Source organism: Punica granatum, chromosome 4 (genome assembly GCF_007655135.1).
Source record: "Punica granatum isolate Tunisia-2019 chromosome 4, ASM765513v2, whole genome shotgun sequence".
In the NCBI taxonomy this organism is placed as follows: domain Eukaryota; kingdom Viridiplantae; phylum Streptophyta; class Magnoliopsida; order Myrtales; family Lythraceae; genus Punica; species Punica granatum.
The window spans coordinates 3,865,163-3,889,240 of NC_045130.1; the positions used below are offsets into that span (position 1 = coordinate 3,865,163).

General features: G+C 38.5%; 1 protein-coding gene across 3 annotated transcripts; it reads right to left on the reverse strand.

Moving 5' to 3' along the window:
• Positions 1-292: 292 nt before the first annotated feature.
• Positions 293-22,784, reverse strand: LOC116204900 (BEACH domain-containing protein B). Of its 3 annotated transcripts, none has more exons than XM_031537263.1 (42): positions 22,666-22,784; positions 22,286-22,410; positions 21,973-22,190; positions 21,461-21,524; positions 20,834-21,068; positions 19,888-20,064; positions 19,072-19,395; positions 18,237-18,459; positions 17,683-17,751; positions 16,870-17,328; positions 16,391-16,715; positions 14,991-15,374; positions 14,750-14,908; positions 14,502-14,651; positions 14,050-14,205; positions 13,836-13,877; positions 13,339-13,683; positions 12,325-12,498; positions 12,072-12,232; positions 11,407-11,716; positions 10,898-11,327; positions 10,236-10,569; positions 9,831-10,019; positions 9,374-9,629; positions 9,051-9,242; positions 8,760-8,972; positions 8,508-8,684; positions 7,682-7,797; positions 6,691-7,149; positions 6,334-6,547; positions 5,721-5,942; positions 5,147-5,620; positions 4,733-5,026; positions 4,195-4,647; positions 4,062-4,108; positions 3,874-3,967; positions 3,295-3,501; positions 2,749-2,874; positions 2,271-2,642; positions 1,952-2,183; positions 934-1,696; positions 293-734 (listed from the first exon to the last, which is right to left on the reverse strand). In XM_031537263.1, exons 3-41 carry the CDS (start codon positions 22,092-22,094, stop codon positions 996-998), a joined length of 9,681 nt encoding a protein of 3,226 aa, XP_031393123.1. In that variant the 5' UTR covers positions 22,095-22,190; positions 22,286-22,410; positions 22,666-22,784; the 3' UTR covers positions 293-734; positions 934-995. The 3 variants fall into 3 exon arrangements, with proteins under 3 accessions (XP_031393123.1, XP_031393121.1, XP_031393122.1); XM_031537261.1 differs by having other exon boundaries at positions 4,733-5,065; XM_031537262.1 differs by lacking the exon at positions 22,286-22,410 and having other exon boundaries at positions 4,733-5,065; positions 22,666-22,782.
• Positions 22,785-24,078: the final 1,294 nt, after the last annotated feature.

Genomic DNA, 24,078 nt, shown 5'->3' on the forward strand with positions numbered 1-24,078 from the left:
TAAAAATTGAGAAATAATCTGAAACTAGTAGGAAAGTTTTACGATTTTACGTGTGCGCACCTTCCAGAAATAACTCGTCGAATAGCCGGTTTTGGCAATCTACAGTCAAGTAAACTCGGTAACACAAAGCAAGGCACCCCATATAACCTCTGATTGCAAGCTTTTAACAACACATCGTTTGGCTCCAAAGATGTGCCACGATGTTTCCGATTTCGAATGACCGGAAAGCAAACTGCTGCAAAATTTTCTTCCAGTGTTCCCAATATTCCAGTATAACAATCCTCTGGTAGGATAGCAGTATCACGAAATCTGAAAACCACGAAGCACCGGCAAGACAAGACGATCTTTTATGATGAAAAGATTTATGGGGAGATTATCTATACAAAGTTCTCTACATGGGCAGGCAGTTGAAAGCCCTGTGCGCTGCTCAATAACAGTTAATATTACAGAAGAAGAAAGGCCGTTTCTTGATTTAATACAGAGCAAGCCTAACCAATCTATTGAGGATATAATGTACACAAATGCGGTACTCTTTGAAGAAGATTCCTCGTATTTTCATCGTATAACGCGACAATTTTCATCGTATAATGCGACAATCTGACTCGAAGAGTCGGAATCTGTACATCTCGCAACAGTCACAAGGAAAGTAGGCTGACCTGTCCGATGCAATCGCTTTCCCCCTTGGATGGACTGAGGCAGAACAAGGGCCTTTGCAAAGGTATGTTCCCCATGTCCTGCAATTAATCAGAGGATGCTTCGGTTAGAGAGATAAAGAGAAAGCGAGAACCGGGGATAAGAAAAGTGTCGAGGTTGAAACAGCTCAGCCGTGTCAAGATAGCTTTTATATTTATGACAAATGATTGAAGCATAAACTGGACAAGAATCGAAGAATAAATAAATGAAGGCAAAAGACGTTTCCAGCAGTAGACTAACCTTCAAAGCAACAGGCACTGGCATCAAAATGTAATCATCAACTTTTGTTCCCAGTAGCAGATTTATCCTGTCGCCAAGGATTTTGACTTTGAGCTTCGTGGAAGACTACTTCTGCGAAGCTGAGCATTCTCGATTGAGTAAACAAGAAGGTTCCCATCCTTCGTCCCAGCTAAGAAGCACTCTTCCGGTGTCACCACTAACGAAGTTATAACCTTCCCAACTCCACTGTATCTCTGAATGATTTCGAGCGAGTTCATAGATCTCACAACTACCTGACCCTGGTCCCCTCCGCAGACCAAAAACTCCCCACAACTGCTCAGCTCAACGCAGTTAAGCCTCCCATTGGACTCACAAGAAGCAAGGCGCTTTCCGTTAATTGAGTAAAGGTTCAGACTGAGATCTTCATCAGCATAAAGGACTATTCTCCCATGAGGAGAGGCGGCAAGCTTGCCTATTGGGCTTCCTGAGGGATGTCTCAACGACCGAACGTACCTTCCCTCCCTTAGGGTGTGGAAGATACAGGTTCCATCCTTGGACCCGCTTATAACTATATCGAGCTCCACACTGATAAATAGGCAGGTTATTATATCATCGTGCCCGCATAGTATGTGGAATGGAGTTTCAGAGACTACATAATCTTTACGGTGGGAGTCACTCTGCGAGTTGCGGACTCTCTTCTCAGGTGCTCGGGCACGAATAACTTCCCATACCATGACTGTGGTGTCATAACTTCCAGTAGCGAGGATACTTCCATCAGAAGTCACTGGTAGAAAATGAAGAGCATAGTCATGAGAAACAAATGATCAGCTGCTAAAGTTCATAATTTACTGATTTCACTTATTTTGCTGTCTTTAAGATAATACAAAGGTACAAAAACTGCAAGGATATAATACGAACTAGTCAATTAAAGCCATCGTCTTTGTAAATAAGAGGCTCTTTTTGGTGAAAAAGTTGAAGCATAACTTTTCTGTTGCATTTCCGCATTTCAAAAGAAAAAGGGAAAAAAATGCTCATATACCTGCAACACAGCTGACCACATCCTTATGCTGTCTGATGCTCTGCACCATTCTTCCATCATTTAGTGATATCACTTGGAAACTATTCTCCCAATTCCCGCACGAGATTAGGAAATTCTCAGTAGGTGTTTGCATTGTTGCAAAGTACTGTGCTCCAGATTCAGAATTTCCAGCCAAAGGACTCCCAATTTTGCGAGGAGAAAGAACATCAGAACCGATTCCAAAGGAAGGATCCTGAAAAAGAAAAATAATTTATACTTACACCAAGGAAATTCTACTTGCGCACAAGACATTTTAACCATGACAATTTTATATGCTAACCTGGGAACTGGAGAAGGTGAAATTGCCACCAGATTGTAACTGGGTCGTCAACCACATTTTGACAGACAAGGTCAGCCCTTGGCTCACGAGAACAACGTTGGAGTCCACAATACCAACATATAATACTGCTGAGGGCGGATAATTAGCAATGGACACAACAGAACTCAAATTTATAGAGCTCGGTGCAAAGTATAGAGGATGGGCAATTGGAATCGGCGGCCCTCTCCGCGGGTGTTTCTTGCGGAAAATCTGAATTGGTGTTTGGCCAAAATTGGCAATCTGGTCCTCAATTGCTGATCTCTGCAAATCATCTTCCATAGAGTCGAGATCCACAGCTCCTTCATAAGTCAAATAGTAGAACACATTTGCTGCCTGTCATCCATTTTTCGGGAACATGGATGATCATTTTATCGATTCTTGTATATTAATTATGATAATAAGAATTTCTAAAGCTTCAGTTCCATTGTAAGAGCATTACCTCGACTGCAGGCTTCCCACGCTGCTTGTAACCAAACACCAAATCAATCCAGTGATGGAGATTTGAGCTAACATACTCGCTTTCAAGAGCCTCACGGTTCTTACTCACAAATTCCTCTGGCGAGCCCTGGAAAAAGAATTATGAATTAACGATATCAGAGAAGCTGATCAGCTGGAAAAATAATTATTAATCAACGATATCAGAGAAGCCTGATCAGCTGATCTTAGTCGCTACATTCTTTCCCATTCAAATTTACGTTATAAGTTCTGCTAATGCATTTTTTGCACCTTGTTTGGAGGGTTGAGGATCACCCATCATTCTTCGAAAAATAGAAGAGAAATTTCCTTTCTCTAGTTTGCAGTGCAATAACCTTTATTATCGGAACATTTGACAGGGTAATCCATGAAAAGTGCAATCTCCCATATAAGGCAATATGCTGTCTTTACAAGACTATTTCTTCCATAAAACAAAGTATATTGAGAAAAGAGAGAAATTTGCTCAGCATATTTACAAAAGTTTTCATTCCAAGGAACCAGAAGAACTGACCTTAGCCCAAGGAGGGAGACATACATCCCCAATGGGCTCGCCATCCTGCTTAACACCTAGGTGATAAGAGTTTGAATTGACAAGAAACTCCGGCATGTAAAAGAACTCTGGTATTAACTCCTTTACGTCACTTGTATTAGACAAGCAATTCCGATAAGTACCCTCAACACTTTGAAAGAGACGATCTGCATGGTCAAACTTACCCCCCTGCTCCAAACCAACAGTGAATAATTGAGCGAGTTCAAAAGGTAACAAAAAGATGAGATTATCTCATTAGATCTTCGGAAACTATTTTTCATTTATCCTCAGTTACAAGTTTGCTTTTTCTTTTTGTACCCTACCTCTTGCATTGAGGAAAAATTAATACCAGGGAATAGTCTTACGTGAATCGGTATGATAAGTATGCATCGGTTATTATGAATTGTATATTTTGTATAAGAAAATGTGACACATGTAAGATTTTGTTTCCGACGCAATAAGAATTGCATTTTCTATGGAGCCAAGACACAGGCATTAGGCAGATGATATGGCAGTTTCATTCACTAAAAGATACAAAAAAAGATTGCATCATGCTAATACCTGCAAGTGACGGTGAAGACCTGTGAATGGCTCTAGTCTAAGGAGATAGTATAGTACGATCCCCATGCTTGAGTAATGAGACCCATAGTAGAAGCTGCACAAAAATATTGGTCATTGGGACAAGAAAGTGAATTATTTCGAATTTGAAGGAAAAGAGCCTATGAAATCACATCACGCCTCTACTGTACCTTGGGATATCTGGATCACAGAAATTACAGAACCTATCTTCAAAAACCTGTAGTTGGTGCAGCATATCTCAATATTATTATGATGCACACGCCAGGGTTGCCCCAATTGACTACCAGTAAAGTATAAACTAACCTCAAATCGTTTTGAGTCCAAAGCTCCAACAGGTTTTGATAGGTCCCGGAAGGTTGATGATTTGTTGAAATCAAGAGTCTCTGATGAATAATCAGCTAAAACCCATGGAAACACAGGATATTGTGTTATATCATTGTAAGATCTCCCTGAGAGTGTATTTAGTATCATTAGATACTCAAAGTTAGTTATGTCCCTTCTCCGCCATCTTTCTCTGGCAGTTTCTGCCATTTCCAAAGCTACCCGTCTATCAACAAAAGAAATGATGCCACTCTTGTCCTTATTACTTCCCTTGGGGAACAAAAATTCATTCCTGGTAGCAACTATTAAAGTTCCAATCTCTTTAGCATCCTTCTGGGTTGCAAAGTTAAAAAAGACAGGGGCGACTGAGTCACTGAAGAAGACCTCTGTCGCAGTGTACCTGAGCAGATAACGAGTCCAATGCACAGCTTTTATCTAAAGAAAGAGACAGAGAACCGCATCAAATAAGTAAAGGATATTTAGACACGAGATAAGTTCAATTACTCAGAAGTTTCCTAACCTTGCCGATATTCCATCTCCTGTGCCGTTTGAGAATTTTCAATTGTTTCCGATGGATGTGCGCATTCTCATTGACTGCCTCAGAGTTATCAGGCACAGGACCCTTCTCAGATTCCATCTCCATCTGAAGGTTCCATTTTGAAGACCTCTGCTTTGGACCAGACTTGCTAGGATCAGGATTGCTTGATGCTTGTAAATTCTTGAACACAGATGATCCACCAGTGCCCTCGACCAAAAATTCACCAAAAAAATGCAAGGCAGCCTTCATTACAGCCAACCGTCCTGCTAGTTTTCTCTTTGGGGTCACAAGCACACATGGAGCCGAGATAAGAACCTAAAATAATATTCCACCACTAAGAGATCAAATTAGATGTTCTCGAAAAGATTATGTGCACACTATATAGCTACATTTTACCTCGCTTTCTTCAGTCTCAGGAGAGGAGGGAGAATCCATTCTCTCCTGCATAATATCCTTATGGTCACTCATTTCTCTCTCTCTCTGTGAATGTTGGCTATCCGTAGGCTCCTCAGAACTGGAGGCCTTTAGTGCAGTTAATTCGCTCTCACTATCATTCAGTTCTGAGCTCCCCTCATCAGTAATCCGATGGACACCTTTCAGTAGGAAGCGCTTCATTTGCTCTGGAATATGTCCCACAAAGCCATATTTGCTCTCAGTAACAGCGAGGGTCCCTTCCTCCTGAGGAACAGAGCGTGGAGGGTAACAGAGTTTCTCATCAAAATGATAATTTTGCCTCAGCTTTTGTCTGCGGCGCCACCGATCTTCTGTTTTGTCAAGCTTCCAATGTCTGATGGCACTGTTTGGAAAAGGATTGGCGGACCATGGGCCTCGCTCATCAATCAAGATGCGGAAAAGGTGCATCCATTTTTCCTGTTGAAGCATTAAAAATTGTGACACTTTATTGTTCAAGAAACTAAGGAGAAAAAGGTGAGAAGATATTTCATCGTTCAATCAAAATGTGTGCACATACAGCCACATTCTGCTGCTGCTCCTCAAGAATGAGCTGGTAAGCAAATTTTCTGCTGTCATCTGAAGACACAATAGTATTCAAAATGCTTTGCATCTCATCTTCAAAGGCTTTGATGCTATTAGTTTCTGTGGAGGAAGCATCATCAATCTTAGCACGGAGCTCATGAAGCTGTCGGTTACGATCAGTTCTCAAAAATTTCATATATTTTGCCTCGTCAGCAACCTACATAAGCCCAAATAATATCGAAGTTACCAGCGAGAGAAGAAAGGAGATATTGCACACTGCTGCTTGGGGACAATGAAAATGCTAGACAGGCCAATCAACAAGTTATCTTTCATTTAAAGCGATCCACATTATCCATTAACAATGACACGTCCCAATCTAAGTCAATCAAGAAGTTTATCCACATCAGCATCACCTTGTCCGTCCCATCATTTTTTGTGCCTACCTTATCTTAGTCCCTGGAGGACCAATGAAAATCAAATGAAAGGAAGCATGCGATAACAGGTCAAACACATGATACAACGAAACCAATAATAGAAGTGAAATATATATATATATATATATATATTGCTTGTGCATGAAGAACTGAAACCTTCAAACTTGGACTTACTGCTGTAAGCACTCGGTCCTTCTGAATTAAACTATGGATAGTGCCTGATTCTTTTGAGTTGCTTCCTGAATCTGATGAATCATCTCTTCCAGCAATGCTGGTAGCAAGTATTGATTTTCCACAATTGACAGTCTCTCGAATCAAGTGTGATATGATATGGAAGCGAGCACCGTCATCCAACATTCCATACCGTGACCTGACTGCGAGCAAAGCCCTGGCAACATTGTGTAAGATATTTTATATTCAGATATATAAAGTGGAAACGTTATTCGGGAGGGAAAAGAGAGAGAGAGAGAAGCAGTACAATAGATGACAAACATGCTTAAAAAATGGAGTACGACAAGAGATGGATCCTACCATATGAAAAGCTGCAATCTAGTTTTGCTTTGCTCATCATCAACCACTAGAAGATACGGCAAAAGTGATATGAATTGTTGGACACAGCGCGATGCTCTTTCAAGAGAGGCTTTGCATAGATATAGAATGACGAATCTGAATACAATTTTTGGGCACCTTTCCCCTCTCAAAAGCATCGCTTTGTCCACAGATTTGGAAGGCTTTGCACCTAAAGCATTGCTGATCCCTCCCGATACAACAACTGCAGCCATTTCTGCAGCAGGAATGTTCAGAGATTCTACTAAGCCACGAGCTCTTTGGCCAAAAGATGGACCTGGTGATAATGATGACTTTGGCAACTTGCTTGGTCCTTTGCCATTTAATGCGCTTACTACTATCCACAGATTATCGTATAAATTCCACCATTTGTCACTGAAATCTTCATCATTAGTGGGTTGCTGTTTGAGATCCTGTGGATTTCTAGAGATAAAGAAGGAAATAAATCAAACTAGTTGAAAGGAACTCCATCAAACAGAATTACTAAAAGTGAAGTGAAAGTAAAAATAAGAAATCCTTAAAATAGAGTTGCATTACATTACAGAAGCCTGAAGAGCTTCACATAACAATACCACACAGGAGAGACACTACGTCACTAGAGGAAAAGGAACTTCCTTTTGCATCCAACAGTGTCTATTATTGAGCAGTTACATCAATCACTCGAAAAAAGTCATTGTGAGGAAAATTATCACCACAGAATTTAAGGGCTTAGAAGATCAATTGACAAAGTTGACTGTCAAGTAAATGGGTCAGTCCACCATCTAGATATATACGAGTGGGGAAAAAGGGCAAAATAAAAAGACTAATACCACAATAACCAATCTTCGATCGATAGCACTATAAACAGCTTAAACAGATCAACACCAAAATCTTACTCCAGGAGGAAAAAGAAAAAAATGGGAATAAATTGTAACAAACACAACAATTTTTGAGAGAATAAATTATACTATTGTACCTTGATGGTTGCTCATTAGCTTCTTCCCGCAAAACCTCTTGTAATGCAGAGCTAAAGTCTTTGTAACTCTCTAGATCTAAGGAAACCAGGGTGAAATCGGAGCTACTAGCTGGGAACTGCACAGAAGTGACATATAAGTAGTCATCATTTTGATTTTTATTTCTATTGATAAAAAGGATTTGGTCGTACGCATAGTAGAACCAAGAGGGTTTGGGTGCAAACCCAGATGCAAAAGATTTATGCAACAGGAAGACCAAGTCATCAGATGGCAAAGAGTCGATAGAATTTAAAAGAATAACATCCAAAACCAACTACCACTGGTCCAGGAGCCCTAACACTAAACCATCTTCGTAACAAGATAACGGGTGTCTACATGTCTTGAAAAGCATGATTGTTTCTTTCCCTCCACGTCTAGTCATCACCTATCACGGATACTGACACCGTGCATGTACCTATTTCTCAATTAATAAAAGCACTTTAGAGCCATACTACTGGACGAACGGGGATAAATGTCAGCAAAAACAGTATCATGATTCGAACTTCTCAATTTCAAGGGCGAATTATTCTGATCCAACACAAGAGGTTCCAAACATATTTAACAATTCTCAAATCTTAATTTAGGCACCCAAATAAACAATATAAAAGTTATTTACAATTTTTAGAGTCAAATATTGCAAGTGGCAATAAATGTTGCGGATAATGAACCCTACTTCACAGCTGTGGTGTTGTATGAATCTAGAGATTATCCAACACTAAACACCCAATGCTCATTCTTGCTTCTTTGGCTATAGAATTACACTCAAAGTATTTTGAGTAAAGTGTATACCGGAAGTTTATTGTCAAGTTCTGAGATAATCATCTCATCAACCAATTTTAGTAGGTAGAGTGTATTGTCCCGACACGGTTGCAAAACAAATATATTCTCCTCTGATGAAAAAGCCAGCAGCCTCTGAACCAAGTCATCAAATATATCATGAAGCAAGTATTGATGTGGTATGCCATCCTGAAAGAAGAGGTTGAATTAGGAAAAGTTCCAGGTGATACTGTTTTTAGTGTACCAAACAAGAAAGAGGCGTACTTGCTCAAAATGCATTAGCAGGAAATTTACTGTCTCTTCTAACTGTTGCCAACCACCTTTCACAGAAAGTATGTGGTATCCGAGAACTACACAAAATAAACTCCTCATAAAAAACTGCTCATTTGCCTCAATTTCATCGAGTGACTTCGTTTCATAGTTCTTGAAAACATCGAGCTGTACAACAGCTGCTAACCAGGCATTCCATCCATGTTCCTGTAGAAAAAAAAATGCAATAAAAGTTATATATAATTATTATAGAAGAATAACACTTCGGAAGGGGTTCAGAAGTACCATAAGAGCTTCAATATTTGATGCAGTCGTATCAAGTAGATCACTAAGATCTCCAAGAATTTTGATTCTTGTGGAAGCATCTTGGCACCCAGCTAAGAATCTGAATATAAGACTCAATATCTGAGGAAGGAAAAACTGAGAATTATTTCCCTTGCTTCTATGCTTCTCAACCTGGTTATGCTTCTGTAACACCTGGACCACATGATTAAGTTGGCAATTATAATATTTCCACGGCAATATTGTCTTAAGTGTACAGAACAAAGCAAATAGAAGATTAAGATGACTTGAGGTGACAAATGTATCAGGAAATTCATGGATTATACCTGTTTCGGGCTAGCACCACCCAAAAGAACATCAAACAAGGTGGCACATAAATTGTCTGTCTGTGGAAATTTAAATAACCTATCAGAAATAGCAGAAAATATGGGTTGTGTTCTCATATTCCTATAGCTTTCTGACAGAGACTTCGATCTTCCAACAGCAAGATTGAAAAATCTTGGTCCCTTCTTCTCGGAAGGAATACCAACTAGAAGTCTTCCAAGGAACTGCAAGCTTAGTAATCTGATTGGCTCATACTCCCTACACACCCAAGTGAAAAGTAATGAAGATCAATCCCCATAAATGTTTCTGCTGGAATATGTTTCTGCTGTAATAATTCTAGCAGCAGATAAATGTGCATCCCCTTCATTAAAGCATAACGTAAATCTCTAATTCCACTAAAGGACTTCATATGGAAAATTTTTATCAAGCTTTGATAAGCATATTTCTTAGAAAGCGCACCTCTGAAGAAGGTTTACAAAAATATGACAGCCACCGATTAAGTTTACTTGATCCAGGAAGCTGGCAAGCAGTGGCTTTTGGGAGATGGCACGAATGACCATATGCAGTACATCTTCAACACATGCCATATCTTGACTGGTCTCAAAGAAAGCTACCAATGCTTTTATATCTCCAGCTGCAATACTCTGCCTGCAAATACTTATAGGTCATGAAAAGAGTAGATAAACATATGGGGGTTTTTGTGGGTGGGGGGGAAGGAACAAGATATAGCACCAAAAAATCTTGTTTACCACAATATGGTACAGATGCATAATTTCGCAACACCAATATAATAAGACCTAGAATAGAAAGATTTCCAAGCCTTTAGGCTAATGAATACATGATCTTTTTGTAGAAGGTTCATACCTAAGACTCATTTCACCAAGGCCCAATAAAAGAAGACGAATTTTACGTATTTCATCTTGACTAGGTCGCTCTCCAATAACTTCTTTCGTAACAGGATTCAGCAGAGGCCTGCCCCCTACTGAAACTCTTGATTTCACATCCCAATAGTATTGGCGTATAATATCAAGGACACGTGGTAGACGGCAAAGACTGGTGAGTAATCTTGGGTCATTGTCAAATTGTTGGATAAGAAACATGTACAGCTCGCGCTGTACTCTGTATGCTGTGTAAACCCAGATTAGAGGATTTAGAAATACATGAGATATGGCATCTTCAATAAGCACTTCCGCCAAGCCTGAAAAACATTCAGAAAAATTGGTAAACACAATGAGAAAAAGAAGGAAACGCTTCTGGAGGCAGGCAAGCCAACTGCAAAAATAAGCAAAACTGAAAAAATCATGGATGTAATAACAGCAAATCAGGAACAGGTTACAACGTGTGAAGTGGGACAAAACCTTATGACTAACGGGATTATTGATTAGAGTTCTTTCACTTATGTTTAATGATGTCAATCACTTCAAACTACTATATCATGCATGCCTAGTTAGCACTATCAACCTCTTTTCCAATTAATTGAGAGGCGACATGAATGGAAAATCTGGGGAAAGGTCTGTGGTACGTACCACAATTTGTTATTACGTTGAATAGATGTTTCAAAGCTGAGAGAGTTTCCAAATTAAGCTGCTGTGGAGGAACTGATTGCAACAAGAACCCAAGTATTGAGAAACCGCAAAGAAGATGCATCTGCTGCTGATTAGCTAAATTCTCATCCAGGACCGAAGCTATAAGCTCAATAACTTCAGCAGTCAAACGCTCTTTGGTAATAGGAGTCAACAAATCTTCAAATTGCCCACTTTCTTCACTTTCATATCTGTCAGACTGTGCAATCAGGGGGAAAAAGACGGATACACCACCGACACAATAGATTATCTCTTGAAGCAAGCGCCGTGAGCACAATTGCGTTCCAATCATCACCGTAGCCTCAAACGAATTCTTATCTAGTGCTTGATCCAACATTGCTGATGCATTCAACAATGTCCTGCCATCACTTGCCTGAGAAGGGAAGACACTGTTAGCTGTCCTTGAATAATAAACCGTGACCAACAGCAAATTTTCTGTAAGGATGGATAACCTGAGCATTGAGTCCAAACATTATCTTGGATGCAAGACCATCTTTGGGATCAAAAATTCCACTAGGTAACTGGTTATTACTAAAAGATGCAGCTTGATCAACAAATGAGTACATGTAGCTCGGTCCCAGAGAATAGATTCCCTGGATGATCTCAGAAGATATGGCATCATTAAACATATAAACAGGACCAATCTGACCATGAAAAGCATATGATTCTTGGAATTCGGCAGAACCGTCTTCATCATATACAGGCAGAGATACTTTTGCGCCGACCGAACATTGTGTCAAGAGTTCATTAACTTTGGCATAACTGGATCACGAGAATTGACAAAGTAAGAGAAGAACATTCTACCCTCAGGGAAAAAGAACAAAACAAACACAATGGTTTAATTATACATGTATACAGATAAAGTTTTTTTTTCCCCCTCTATTTCAAAAGTTCCACTTGATTACAAATACATTTCAAGCATGAGACTACTAAACAGAATAGGAACAGTTAATAAAGTAGCATCTGCCTTCATCCTCTTAGCTGTTGAGTTGCAACATTGAAAGAGGGGTCATTTAAAATTTTCGTTCAAAAAGATGGACCAAAAATGTCAAGATAAGATACATCATTCTTGTATTATGCATAGGCATAGTTAAAGCAGAAAGAGGAGGGGTACAACCTGCATCTTTCAGATGATACAAGATTGCCATCCACATAACACCTCAATAGGCTCCCACCAGAAAATGCTCTTCCAATACTATGAGTGATACATAAAAAATGCCATTTTTTTCTCACTAGGTTAACATGCAGCTGAGCGCACTGTCGCTTCAGATTACTGGACTGCAAAAGATAAAGACCATGAGGCATCAGCTTTCCCTAGAGATTAGGTGGAAATATTGGAAGGATACAAAGATATGAGCTTTGCAAGATACCTCGTATATAAGCCAATCCTTCGAAAGGAGTGCCATGCAACCTTTATTATTATCTGTGAGAAAACTGAAAAGACTCATTGCCCCAATTCTGGGGAAGTTTTCTACCCTCAGCCAACAAGAAAAAGAGAAACCTTTATTTAGTGGCCACTGAATAGGTGTCTTGATTTTGATACCCTACAGTGAATAAAGAAAAGTGCTCTTAGAAGAAGTAAACAGTGATTTGAATTGAATAGATCACACAAACTGCAGGCAGAAAAACAATGAATATCTTCAAGCTTAAGTATGCATCATATGTTACGCAGTCGTGCCACTCACTGAATGAACTCTTAAGTCTAGGCAAATTCGTCCATATCCAGAAACGTGTTCAGCAAATATGCAGTTCCCAGAACCCCAGTACACCCATACAAGAGCAACATCGACAAGAGAGACCCTAAAATTTAGTGAGACCTTGCAACAACACGTGCTGCACCAAAAATGATTTTACATTCCAACCAGAGAAAGCTTCAATTTTCTTATAGACTAAAAGGAAATCATACTAAGGCCAATTAAGAAAACAGACTGCAGAAGAAAACAATATCATTCCAAGCTCATAGTCCACATCAAATTTCCAGGAAAGTACTCATTGTATGCAATGGGTTAAAAGGGATTGCAAATGATGATTCAAGGATGGTGGAGGATGAAGAATTTGACTACAACTTTAACACTACCAAAAAAAAACCAAAGGAAAAGCGAACGTTTCTTGAACCTTACTGTCAATACTAGGATAGAAGAAATTCCTGGTCAGTAACCAAATCTCTATATGGGAGGAAAAATGAGAAAAAGTTACTATTGACAACAAGAAGGAACCCACCATTCCCCTAATGATAAGGTTTCAATCACAGGGAGGTGGGAATCAACAATTAGCATAAAACCAATTACCATAAGTCAAAATTCAAAAAATGAAAGGGTACAGTTCAGTAAAGATGTAGGCCCTACATCTGAATCCTATTTCACCCGAAAACAAATTAAACTTACAGAATCAATGCCACTGAGGTCAAAGAAGGCAGTGGGTCCCTTCTCATTCAACATCGATAGGACACTTGTCAACAGCAAGGAACAATATTGCTGCCGTGCTCCAATTTTCTCACTTCGAAGGAGAGCAAAAATTCTGCGGATATCTTTCCCAGATATACTATGCCCACCAATGACCTGAATTAATTGCGCAATTTTCATGATAATACTATCATTTTCTTCCTGAGAAAACCAATCAAGAAGAAAACTAAGCATCCCGGCTCTAACACATGACGCTTGGTTTGAAAGGGAATCCCGCAGCAGTATCTGAAACAAGTTGAGCCCATGATGACACAGAGACTCACTGCTCTGCCCAACCACAAAGAAGATGATAGAAAAAGTTATCATTGCTACAAAGGATAACAATGGAAAAGCTCTTGATAGATGTGTACTGAGTAGCACCATAGAGTACATATAATTGCCACATAATTATGAAGTACAAAGAGATGTATACCACTGACCTTGTGCAGAACGCTTAGGTAAAGTATGATTACATCTTCATTCTGAGTCAAAGAAACAAGAAAGATGATTGAGAGGAAGGAAGATGGTACATGATTTCACAGTGATGACCTAACACCAGATAGTAATCTATAAACATAAGTGCTGAATAACTTATTTAGCTTTATAATCATCAAAAATAGAAGTCCGGAGAACAGATTGGAATAAGCTACTGACCTTTATAATATGATTTGCTTTTACATCGAATTTTCCATCAACTAGCATATCAAGGAGAGCATTTAGAAGAGCTTCACTTGGACGCCACTGGCAAAAGTCCAGTAGCAAGCTCTGCAATGTTCGATAACCAGTGCCAACAAGAGTTCTAAACGCAGCCTGCATAAAATAACTAATGAAATCCAGATACCACTACCCAGTAACTTGGCATAATGCACAAGGATGGCACACTCACATGCCCTTAAAAGACAGACTTAAAGAGACAGGAAGAACAGTAACCCAATTTCAGCCAGATAATTATGTGCAAGGCATATCCTCACTGGACTTAGGGAGTAGAGGAAACGGCAAAAGTATGAGTCATATGTCCCGCTCAGAGTGAAAACAAAGTTATTGCAACTGCAATTACCTCATAGGTCATAAATAGAGCAATTAACCAGCTGAGGACGTAGGATTACCTTTGAGGCATCATTATTAGCAAGAAGACATGTAAGCGTTTGGAGGACATTCAAAACTAACTCCTCTCCCATCATTGTGTCAAGATTACCATTTAGCAATGAGACAACATGCAGAAAGCATTCCCCATCTCGAAACAAATCTTGAAAGTACTGAAGGAATGTAAAACTCAACCAGTCAGGGGACTCAACTTGCCATTGAAGAGTAATTAGAAACAAAAATGTATAAATTACAGGATCAAAACACATACCAAAGGATTACTCCTGATCATATCTCTCATTCCAACCAATAGAACAATAGACAGCTCAGCAAAGCTTTTCTCCCGTTCCCTTATTTGAGTGAAAGTTTCTAAATACTTAGAGCACAAATACAACTTTGCCTTTCGATCATCCTCAGAAGTTGGAATAATCTGGGAGAAGAACAGATGAATTCAGTTGCCCAAAACATATAAATGACTAGGAAGTAATATGTAGAATACTGCAAAAGTATACCTTCATGAGATCAAGAACGTGTTTCAGCACATGATTTCTCAATTTTTCCTCCCAAAACAACTCAAATAAACAATCAATGCTCGTAAAGCTTTCTAAAATGAACTTATTCCCAACATCTGCTCTCGATAAGAACTCCGTGAATAGACTAATGGAAATTTCCATGCATCTATGCCAATTTACGGCTGATTTTGACCTCCTGGATTCTTGAGCTTGAACACAAACCACTTTAAGAACCCGTGGAATTGCATCAAGTGCCTTAAAGGATGCGACAGTTTTTTCTGTTGAAAGCTGTAATATCCGAAGTAGACTTCTTGCAAGAATGATAGCAAGCACAGGATTACAAGCAGACTGTTCAAGTGCATCTAGTAAAACTGATAGCTCAGGCTGTCACAACATGAAAAGAAGAGTTAGCACAAACTACAGAAATTTAACTGCTAAAGACAAAATTGCCACTGCAAATATACTTCAACTACAGAGATCAACTAAAAACTGCATCAAGTGTTGCAGGTGGAATTATATAAAAGAATGAGGAAAGGCAAATTTGCCAGATTGTGCAAAAACTGCTAGATGTGCCACAGATTGAGAGCAAACAAGCAATAAAGCGTGAAGTTTTCAGACTAGAATAAGGACGCATCCCAAGTGACCTTCAAAATATGCATAAAATGAGAAACTAAGTCATCACTTAGAAGGTCTAAACTTATACAAAGAACGCGCGTAATGGTTACTCTAAATCCTGGAATAACCATAACCGATCTGCTCTAAAAGGTTAACTTTATTAAATGGTGGCGTGATTTGTTATTTATTATCCCCCTCAAATATGACTGAAAAATTTTTGAATGCCCGTAGGATTGCATTAATTAAATTAGGGGCACACAAGCGCATAGCAATTTGAAGTTGCTCTCCAATACCATGTGAAATAATGACCCCAATCATTTAGGGTGTGTTTGATTTTTAAAAAATTTTCAACTCAACTTAACTCAACTCCACTTATCTTCAATTCAACAACACAATCATTACTTTTTAAAATTTTTAAATTTTTTTTAATCATTCAATTCAATTTTTAATATTAAATTCTCTCAACTATTCATTACTTTTTCACAATTCAACAACACAATCATTACTTTCTCTCAACTATTCATTACTTTTTCACACTTTTTCTCATAATTCAACAATCCAATCATTACAAACCAATTAAAACCAAAACTCAACTCAACTCAACTCTAAATCCAAACGCACTCTTAAACTTTGGTAGATGGTAGCATGATTTACTATTTATTGCTTAACAATAACATTTGCCTCTTGGTCCCAATTATTTGGTTGTGAAATGATAAATCAACAGTGGGAAAGAAGTAACTTCAATAAAACAGGAAAGTGGCAAGGAGGAGCCAATGGAAACATACCAAGTTGTGGGCACTTCCTTTAGATGTGGCAGCCAATTCTACAAAAGATATCAAATCCATCTGCAATAATTCTGCACCAGTTGCCTTAGTGGGATCGAGAGAATTGGAGGAATAAAGTATGCCAAGCCTTCGAGAAAACTCTTCATCACCAGTGGACCACTCTCCAGATGAATCATCAAATGCAGGCCCAAAATAGAAGAAATTCTCAGAGAAGAGGAGGTCCCATATCCCCTCATCCCGGAATACTTCCAAATATGCAGGTGAAGAAGTGAGAACCTTCTGGAATGTATTCAGCACAGAACGCTGCAAAGTGTTTATGAAGACCCTATAAATTGCAGGAAGAGAAATTAATCCCAGAGTGTCAAAATCAAGTCCATTGGGAAAATTGAAGATGCACATAAGTTCCAATATATTCGATATGGAAAAGATGCTAAAACCACTAACAAATGAAAGGTAGCTATGCCTTTTCATGATTCAACCTTAAATGTGTCGGCAGCTCATTTTGATCGGAGCAAGCTTTGATGCAAGGGAATACTGTGAGTAGAACCCTCAATATCCATTTAATTGAAAGTTCACAATATGCTGACGAGACTGGAACTGCAGCTCGAGAGGCTGCTACTTGAACATGAGACTTAGGGGCTTCCAGCACAAAAAGAAAAGAACATAGAACTTCACTCAGCTTGGCTACATAAGCATTCCAAACTTGAGAGTAGAGCAAGTTGGATCCCAGGAGAACAGACGATTCTGTAGCATCTCTTTGAGAACGATTGATATCTTCAAGGTCGGATGAAGGAATCTGAGACTTATTCTGGCCAGACAAAAGCTTAGCATGCCCTTTGTGATCTTGAAGAATGAACACAGGAGAACAAAAGCTATTGGCGAATTTATGAACCCTCCCATTTTCACATAGAAACTGCAAGTTGCTCAAATTCCCAAAGCTGCATAACTGTTAAGGCATTGCCAAATCACAGCACTAACTACAAGACAAACAAGTTGGGTTCCAGAAATAGAGAGACAACCTACTAAAAGTACAAAAAGCTCTTTTCATTGCATAAAAAGAGATGCGAAAATTACTGCAGGATCAAAAGTGCTCTCTCTTTTCATTTCTTTTTCCAGAAAAGAAAAGTATCAAAATGTAGGTCACTCATGCTAAAACAAAACAAGGACATTATTATAACAAAAAAAAAGCTCCAAGCAAAGATAAGTAGATGGTTATGCATTTCAGACCAACAGTAATGGTGAAAAAAGTTATTTGTCTAAGCTTGTCGTGCCATACATAGCATGAAGGATACGTAGCTTCCCGCAGAACTTCGAAGGAGAGTGTGTGAAGCTGAAAGAGAAACAGCAAAGGATTCCCATCTCTGCAACAGTTGTCATAGGTTTATTCACAAAATTAAAATTTAGAAGGTACATAGAAAGGATGTAAGTCCCCACCAGAAAGCTAATAAACAGAACTTAACCAAATGTATTTCGAGAAAAATGAAGATCAGCAGCATTTTTGATGAATCAATTGCTCCAAAAAAGGTCTGACATTTGATCAGCACTATTCAAATTGGCAAGATTTACAGAACTACTTAACTGTGAATTCATATTACTAACTTTAAGGCCAGAATCATCATAAAGACATTTAATAAGATGTCCCAAACATCACATCTAAAAAGCACATTAGACCAACCTAACCCGAACTCTAAATACTAACGTCAATACACACCCAAACAGGAGAAGGAAAGAAAGGAGCCATTTCCACATAATCCAAACTCTAAATGCTATGCTAGAAAATAATTGCACGTATCGGACAGGATTCTTTAATTTAAGAATATCATGTACATGGGTGAAAGAGAGATACCTGTTCTCATTAAAATCTGAGGTACTGTCCAGTTTTAGTGTGTTATTTGATGGAAGACCTAGTCCATCCAGCAGAACCTCAAGTCCACCTATGCTTTTGAAATGATTCTGACCACGTGGATTCCCAGATAATGCTGCTCGTAGAGTTCTCAGGGTCAGATGCTGAAGATTCATATCTGACCACTGTTCTTTCATACTCAATCTTCTGATTACACGCAAAAGCTCTGGAACACAGAGAAATGGTTCTCCATCAAACAATGACTCACTCATAAAGAGTTATTACAGAGTCCGGGAAGAAGGATACAAAGGCCATTGAATTTTAAGAAATGTATGATGTTAGATGTGCTGTTTGTTAATGAAATAAATCCATGACAAGTTTTCTTTTTTCCACTAAACCGATATTTCCAATTTTTAAAGAGTGCTTATTATCGAAATGTACCTTGACTAGATGGAGAGTATAGTACTACATAATGTCAGTCATGTTACACTGATCAAAGTTTACATGTCTTCCCAACAACCAAGAAATTGAAAGAACGAAATCCATAGTCACAAACAATGTAGACCACAATAAGTTGAAAAAATACAGTAGAAATTGCAAAATTTATATCGCAATGAGATTTTAGCAAATTTTGCAATAATGTCCATAGTCATCTAAACCAAACATAAATGGCAACAAGCTGTTCAAAAAAGTCATAGTAAATAATTTGCTTTCCAGCAAGCCATAAAATGATTGTACTGCAATGATCACACATCTAGAATGACCTACAAGGAAAATTCGCAAATACTTTAACATATGAAGAGATATTGCAGGAGGAAACTCAAATTTCCTACCTTACCTACTAACCAATTAAGGCCACCCGCCTCCATCACAGATACAACAGCCTTCTGCTGCCACTGTAACCTCGCTTCAGACGGAGAAGCCTCAACATCAACAGCAGAGCCGACAAGCATTGCAGAGCCCTTGGGAAAATAAAATTGAGTAATATCGCCTAGAATATCCTTTCGGTGTATATGTGCGTCCAAATCAATAAAGTTTAAAATTATGGACACAGCATGAACCAGTACTCGCTGCAATATTTTGATCTTATCAAGAGTAAAGTTGGATAAACTTTCATCGGTAGAAAGAGCCCCAGTTACTGTCTTCAGTTGGATAACAGCCCCTGCAATAAGTACCAACCAATATCTTCAATAACATGACGTGGTAAGATACATGACTATCATTTCAAAGTTCTTAGAAGTAGCAATATTAAGTTAAAATCATATATTCCAAAGCTTTATAGTTTATATAATGGTTCTTCAACATATAATTGAACTGCAATTTATCTGTTAATGCTTGGTTTCATCATTATATATGTCACATTACACACAATCTGAGAGTAGGATTCCCTGCTCTACAGATTTATCTCAAGAGCAGGAAACTTAGAAATGGCAGCTAATGGCATAACCAAAAGATAGCACTAGAATTTCTTAAAGGATCAAGGGCAGAGCCATAGATTGCTTCCACATATATTGAGATTAAAATCTGGCCTCAGTTATTAGCTAGTCAGTGCACAAATTTGAAACAATTCCAAGAAATTATGAAGTAGCCATCCTCTTGGTAACTCAATTGCCAAGAAGCAGGTACCAGAATTACAGAGTTTATATTACAATACCTTTCAGCACTGCAGTCAGCTTTTGAACTCCACCATAGTAGCCAAAAGTTCTGCAGTTATGCATTGACCGAGTAATTACTGACAAAGCTTCCAGAAGACAGAGCCCCTCCGAAGTTATATTTGAGCTTATGGGAGGCTCTGGAAAATTATTAGTTGATTGCAATATGCTGGTACTCACTGCACAGTAGCAAAGGAAGAGGTCAATTCTGACAAATATAAGATAACACGTTGACTTACTTTAGAGTTTGATTCAGTTGAAGTGTAAAAAGGATTGCTTCCAGTGAACATCAACCGATTGTCTTCTCACTGATTAATAGCATATTCAATTGACTGTCTTTACACTGATTAATAGAATATCCAAACAAAAATGTGGATAGATATCACTAGGTTGAAATCTGGCTATGCCACTGACTTGGTTGACTCTCCATCTATTCTAGTGACAGTACTCCTTTGAACATCTCAATTGAGGCTATTCGACCTTATTTCATTCATATCAAAATAAGATAAAACATAGTACACAAATTACTCCCTTAACCAAAATCCGGAGCCAAGTTAGACAAACAGTTAAACAGGACAAGTTGCTGATGCAGATTATGAAAGAAAAATAGGTAAAATTACATAAATATCCCCTTGAAATCACTTTAGATAGAAAATGAAAACTGACCAATTCTTTTTAATTTCAGCTTGACAGAGAAAACAAAGGGTGTATAGTTCATTTATTTTCTCAAGGACCTTTGTCTTATCCTAAGCTAGCAAATGGTTCAACCAGATGTTTTCAGGCATACAAGCAAAATTATTACGATCTTAAGCTAGAAAATGATTCAACCAGATGTTTACAGGCATATAAGCAACATTATAGTGATCTCTAGAGACCTCGGGAAATTGGAATATCAGTCAAGCAGTTTAGCGGAATAAAATTATCAAGGAAATAAGGTTTCTGACTTACATTCTGTGATCATTGCATTTATTTGGCCAAGCTCTTGGGTAAAGATCAAAATTACTTCCGGAGGATGTCCAGCAGAGCAACCAATGACCGTGTCACCAGCACATGTTGGATGCTCCTCTAGTTGCTCATTCAAGGGAGTTGCCTCGAACAACTCCCCTAAATCAACAGGCTCCCAGTTCTGGTATATACTCAAGAATTGCTTCAAGAAAACATGAAAGGACTTTTTCTTTTCCACCTGAAAGTTTAGTTTTTGGAAGAACATTAATAAATGGACACCGAAAGTTCTTCACTTTTTGACAATACGGCATATTTTCAACTCAGTACAGTCAAAGTTTATAATAAGATTTTAGCTTGGATTATGCAAAATAGAGCCAGCCAATATCATCGACAACAAATACGAAACACATTTTTCTCAACTTTGGCTCAGTAGAAGAAAAGTAGTGGAAAACAAATCCATAAGAGATCCTCGAGACAAACTAGACCTCTTTTCTTTCACCTGTCGGATTGCCGATAACAAAGTTCATCCACAGAGATGCTCGTCACATAAAAAAGAATAAGACAATCCAATACATTCCAAAGCTACTGAAATTTCAAGAATCTTCGATGAATCCCATAAAGACGATTTACCTTATCAATTTCTTTCTCATATCTCTCCCATAGTGTATACAAAACGGCCTCATCACCAACTTCACTGAATAGAGACAAGAATGTTCCTTGTTAGATGCATTGGTGTAATTACCTTTGTTTAAAAACATCAGCCAAAAATGGAATCGTCCCTTCAAATTTGTATAAAGTCATGTACAAGGACATAGTTCACTTATATCACATCCATCCATAGATAGAGCCACTACAGAATTCCCAGCCCTCCAAAAGACTTCACACGCTCTACTACCAGGTGCAGTTGGCTCAGGTAGAATACACTTATTAGATCAAAAATTCAAACTCAGCGAACGAGTAAACACCGGTGGGAAAAGTCTTAAACAGTTCATTTTCAGTCTATTAGGGTAGAATCTGCCAGTGCCAAATAAAAATCCTTCCACCTATCAAATTATTTCTTAATTCTCCTGCGTCAAACTCATGTATACTTCCTCCAGCAAGCAAGACAATAAATTAGTCAATTGCAACCAAATGGTGAGTACCTGAAGCAGATTCTGGGTGCCGGAGGCGAAAACCTGTCAGAATGCGACCCCAAACCGGACTCTCCAGTTTGGGTGCCAGAAGTCCTTCGGATCAGATCAGCAACTCCCTTAACGATGTTCATGTTTCCCACAAATATTCATAATGCAGTCAAGACTTCATATTCCACTATGAACTGATGAATGGTCAGTCCAGTCGCTACCTAATACAAATATTCAGTCTGTACAATTTGAAAAGACAAATGAGATTGCGTCAATATACAGCCATTGCACGCAAAATTTTGTATGAGAATATTTTGTTTGAGCAGAGACTGACTATGGACGTGAACTTCAATTCTTCTCCTATGAACTGATTAATCTTGTTTCGTGCGGCTCATTCAACTTACGAGCTTCTGTAACCCGAAATAGTGCGAAAAGATACGAACGGCAGCCAGCTTAGCTCTGAACAATAAACCAGCAATGGAGCTCAGTTCAACCAATCAGCTACTTCAAAAATGAAAAGAACAAAAATAATATATTCACGTCCAACTGGTAAAGTAAGAAGATTATGCGGCAGGTGAAAGCAAGGAAGCTCCTGATTACAGAAGGTGGGATTGAAGCAGGAGATTGAGGAGGCGAATGAAAGTGGTTAGCAAATGAAGTTTCCGGGGATTGAACGGAGGAGCAATAGCAGGGAATCCATCCGATGAAGCTTACCGGCAGGGATCGCAGCACTGAATGCTCACTGGAGAATTCTAGGGCTTCTTCTGCAGAGATCTGAGCTCCCAAAAAGCTCCGGGGTCTTCCTTCAATGGCGTCAGTGGGTAAGAGAGGAATAATAATAAGGAGGGATGGACGAATCACCAAAAGGAAACAAAAGGGACCATAAAATAAATTCCCCCATGTCCTACCATTGAAATTCTGCTCCTAATATTGTTATTATTTTCGATTTTGCCCCAAAATCGGAATATCTTTTCAGAAAAGTCAGCATCAATAAAATATCTTCTTGGTCTATTTGTCAAAACTTTTGCTATTGATAATCTTCATTTAAAAAAAAAAAGTCAAGTGATATATGATATTTGAAATCTAAATAAAATCACGCAAAAGCATTATAAACGCATTTTACCCAATTAGACGAACCAACATAGTTTTAAAAACCATAATTCATTTATTTATAGATGGAAAGATCCGATTGATATCTCAACGAACTATTATTGATGATGATTACCAATGTCGCAGCCTCCATTTGCAAAGATAGGCCTAGACTGGGAGAGGTGCTTAAATTAGGGAAGCCTCAAGATCCTGTGCTTCGGGCGAAATATCAAGTCACGCAATATGTTCAATTTTGTTAATGTTAGAAATTGCTGTAAAATATCTGAAAAATATAGGGAAAAAAGAGGTTTCTGTGGAAATTTTTGCTTGAAAATGAAAAATACCTGCAATATAACCTCTTTTCTAATTAAAAAAATGAAAATTTTCAAATATAAAAAATAGGTGAGATTGGGCTATGAAACTGAGGCCCGTCGATCAAAATTATAAAAACTCGGCCCATACAGTGATCAACCTGGCCCATCACCTAGTTGGGCCGAATTAAAACAGAAGAGAGTTGCTATTGTTTTATGAGATCCATCATAGTTAAATTCGTACATTCTACACTTCCGAGATCATCTGGCCAAAAAGAAGGGGGTGGGAAAAAGGAAAGGAAAAAAAAAAAAACATTTCTGAGATCGGGACGAAGACGCCTCCGAGGAATTTAAATCCGCTGGCTTAATTTTTGATCGATCGAGATTCTACTTAAAGCTTTTAGAGCTAGCTAGCACATTTGCTTGACTGAAATCACGACCAAGAACTCGCCATGAAATCGAACGTTTATGAATTGGTGGAAGTAGATTAGCTTCCGTTGCACCCTGGTCAGTTCATCCTTTCAGCACACTAGCTACCATCTGCTATGCACAAGAGATTTTTCCTTTTTTTTATAATTAATTACACGTATTGTATGAGACGAGATTATTGGGGAACTCGTATGTACTTTATAGATAACGACTTATTTTATGGGTTAGCACATAACTTATCAGTTTGGTTCAATGATCTCTCCACTTATATATTTATGATTAAATGCAAGTGATATGT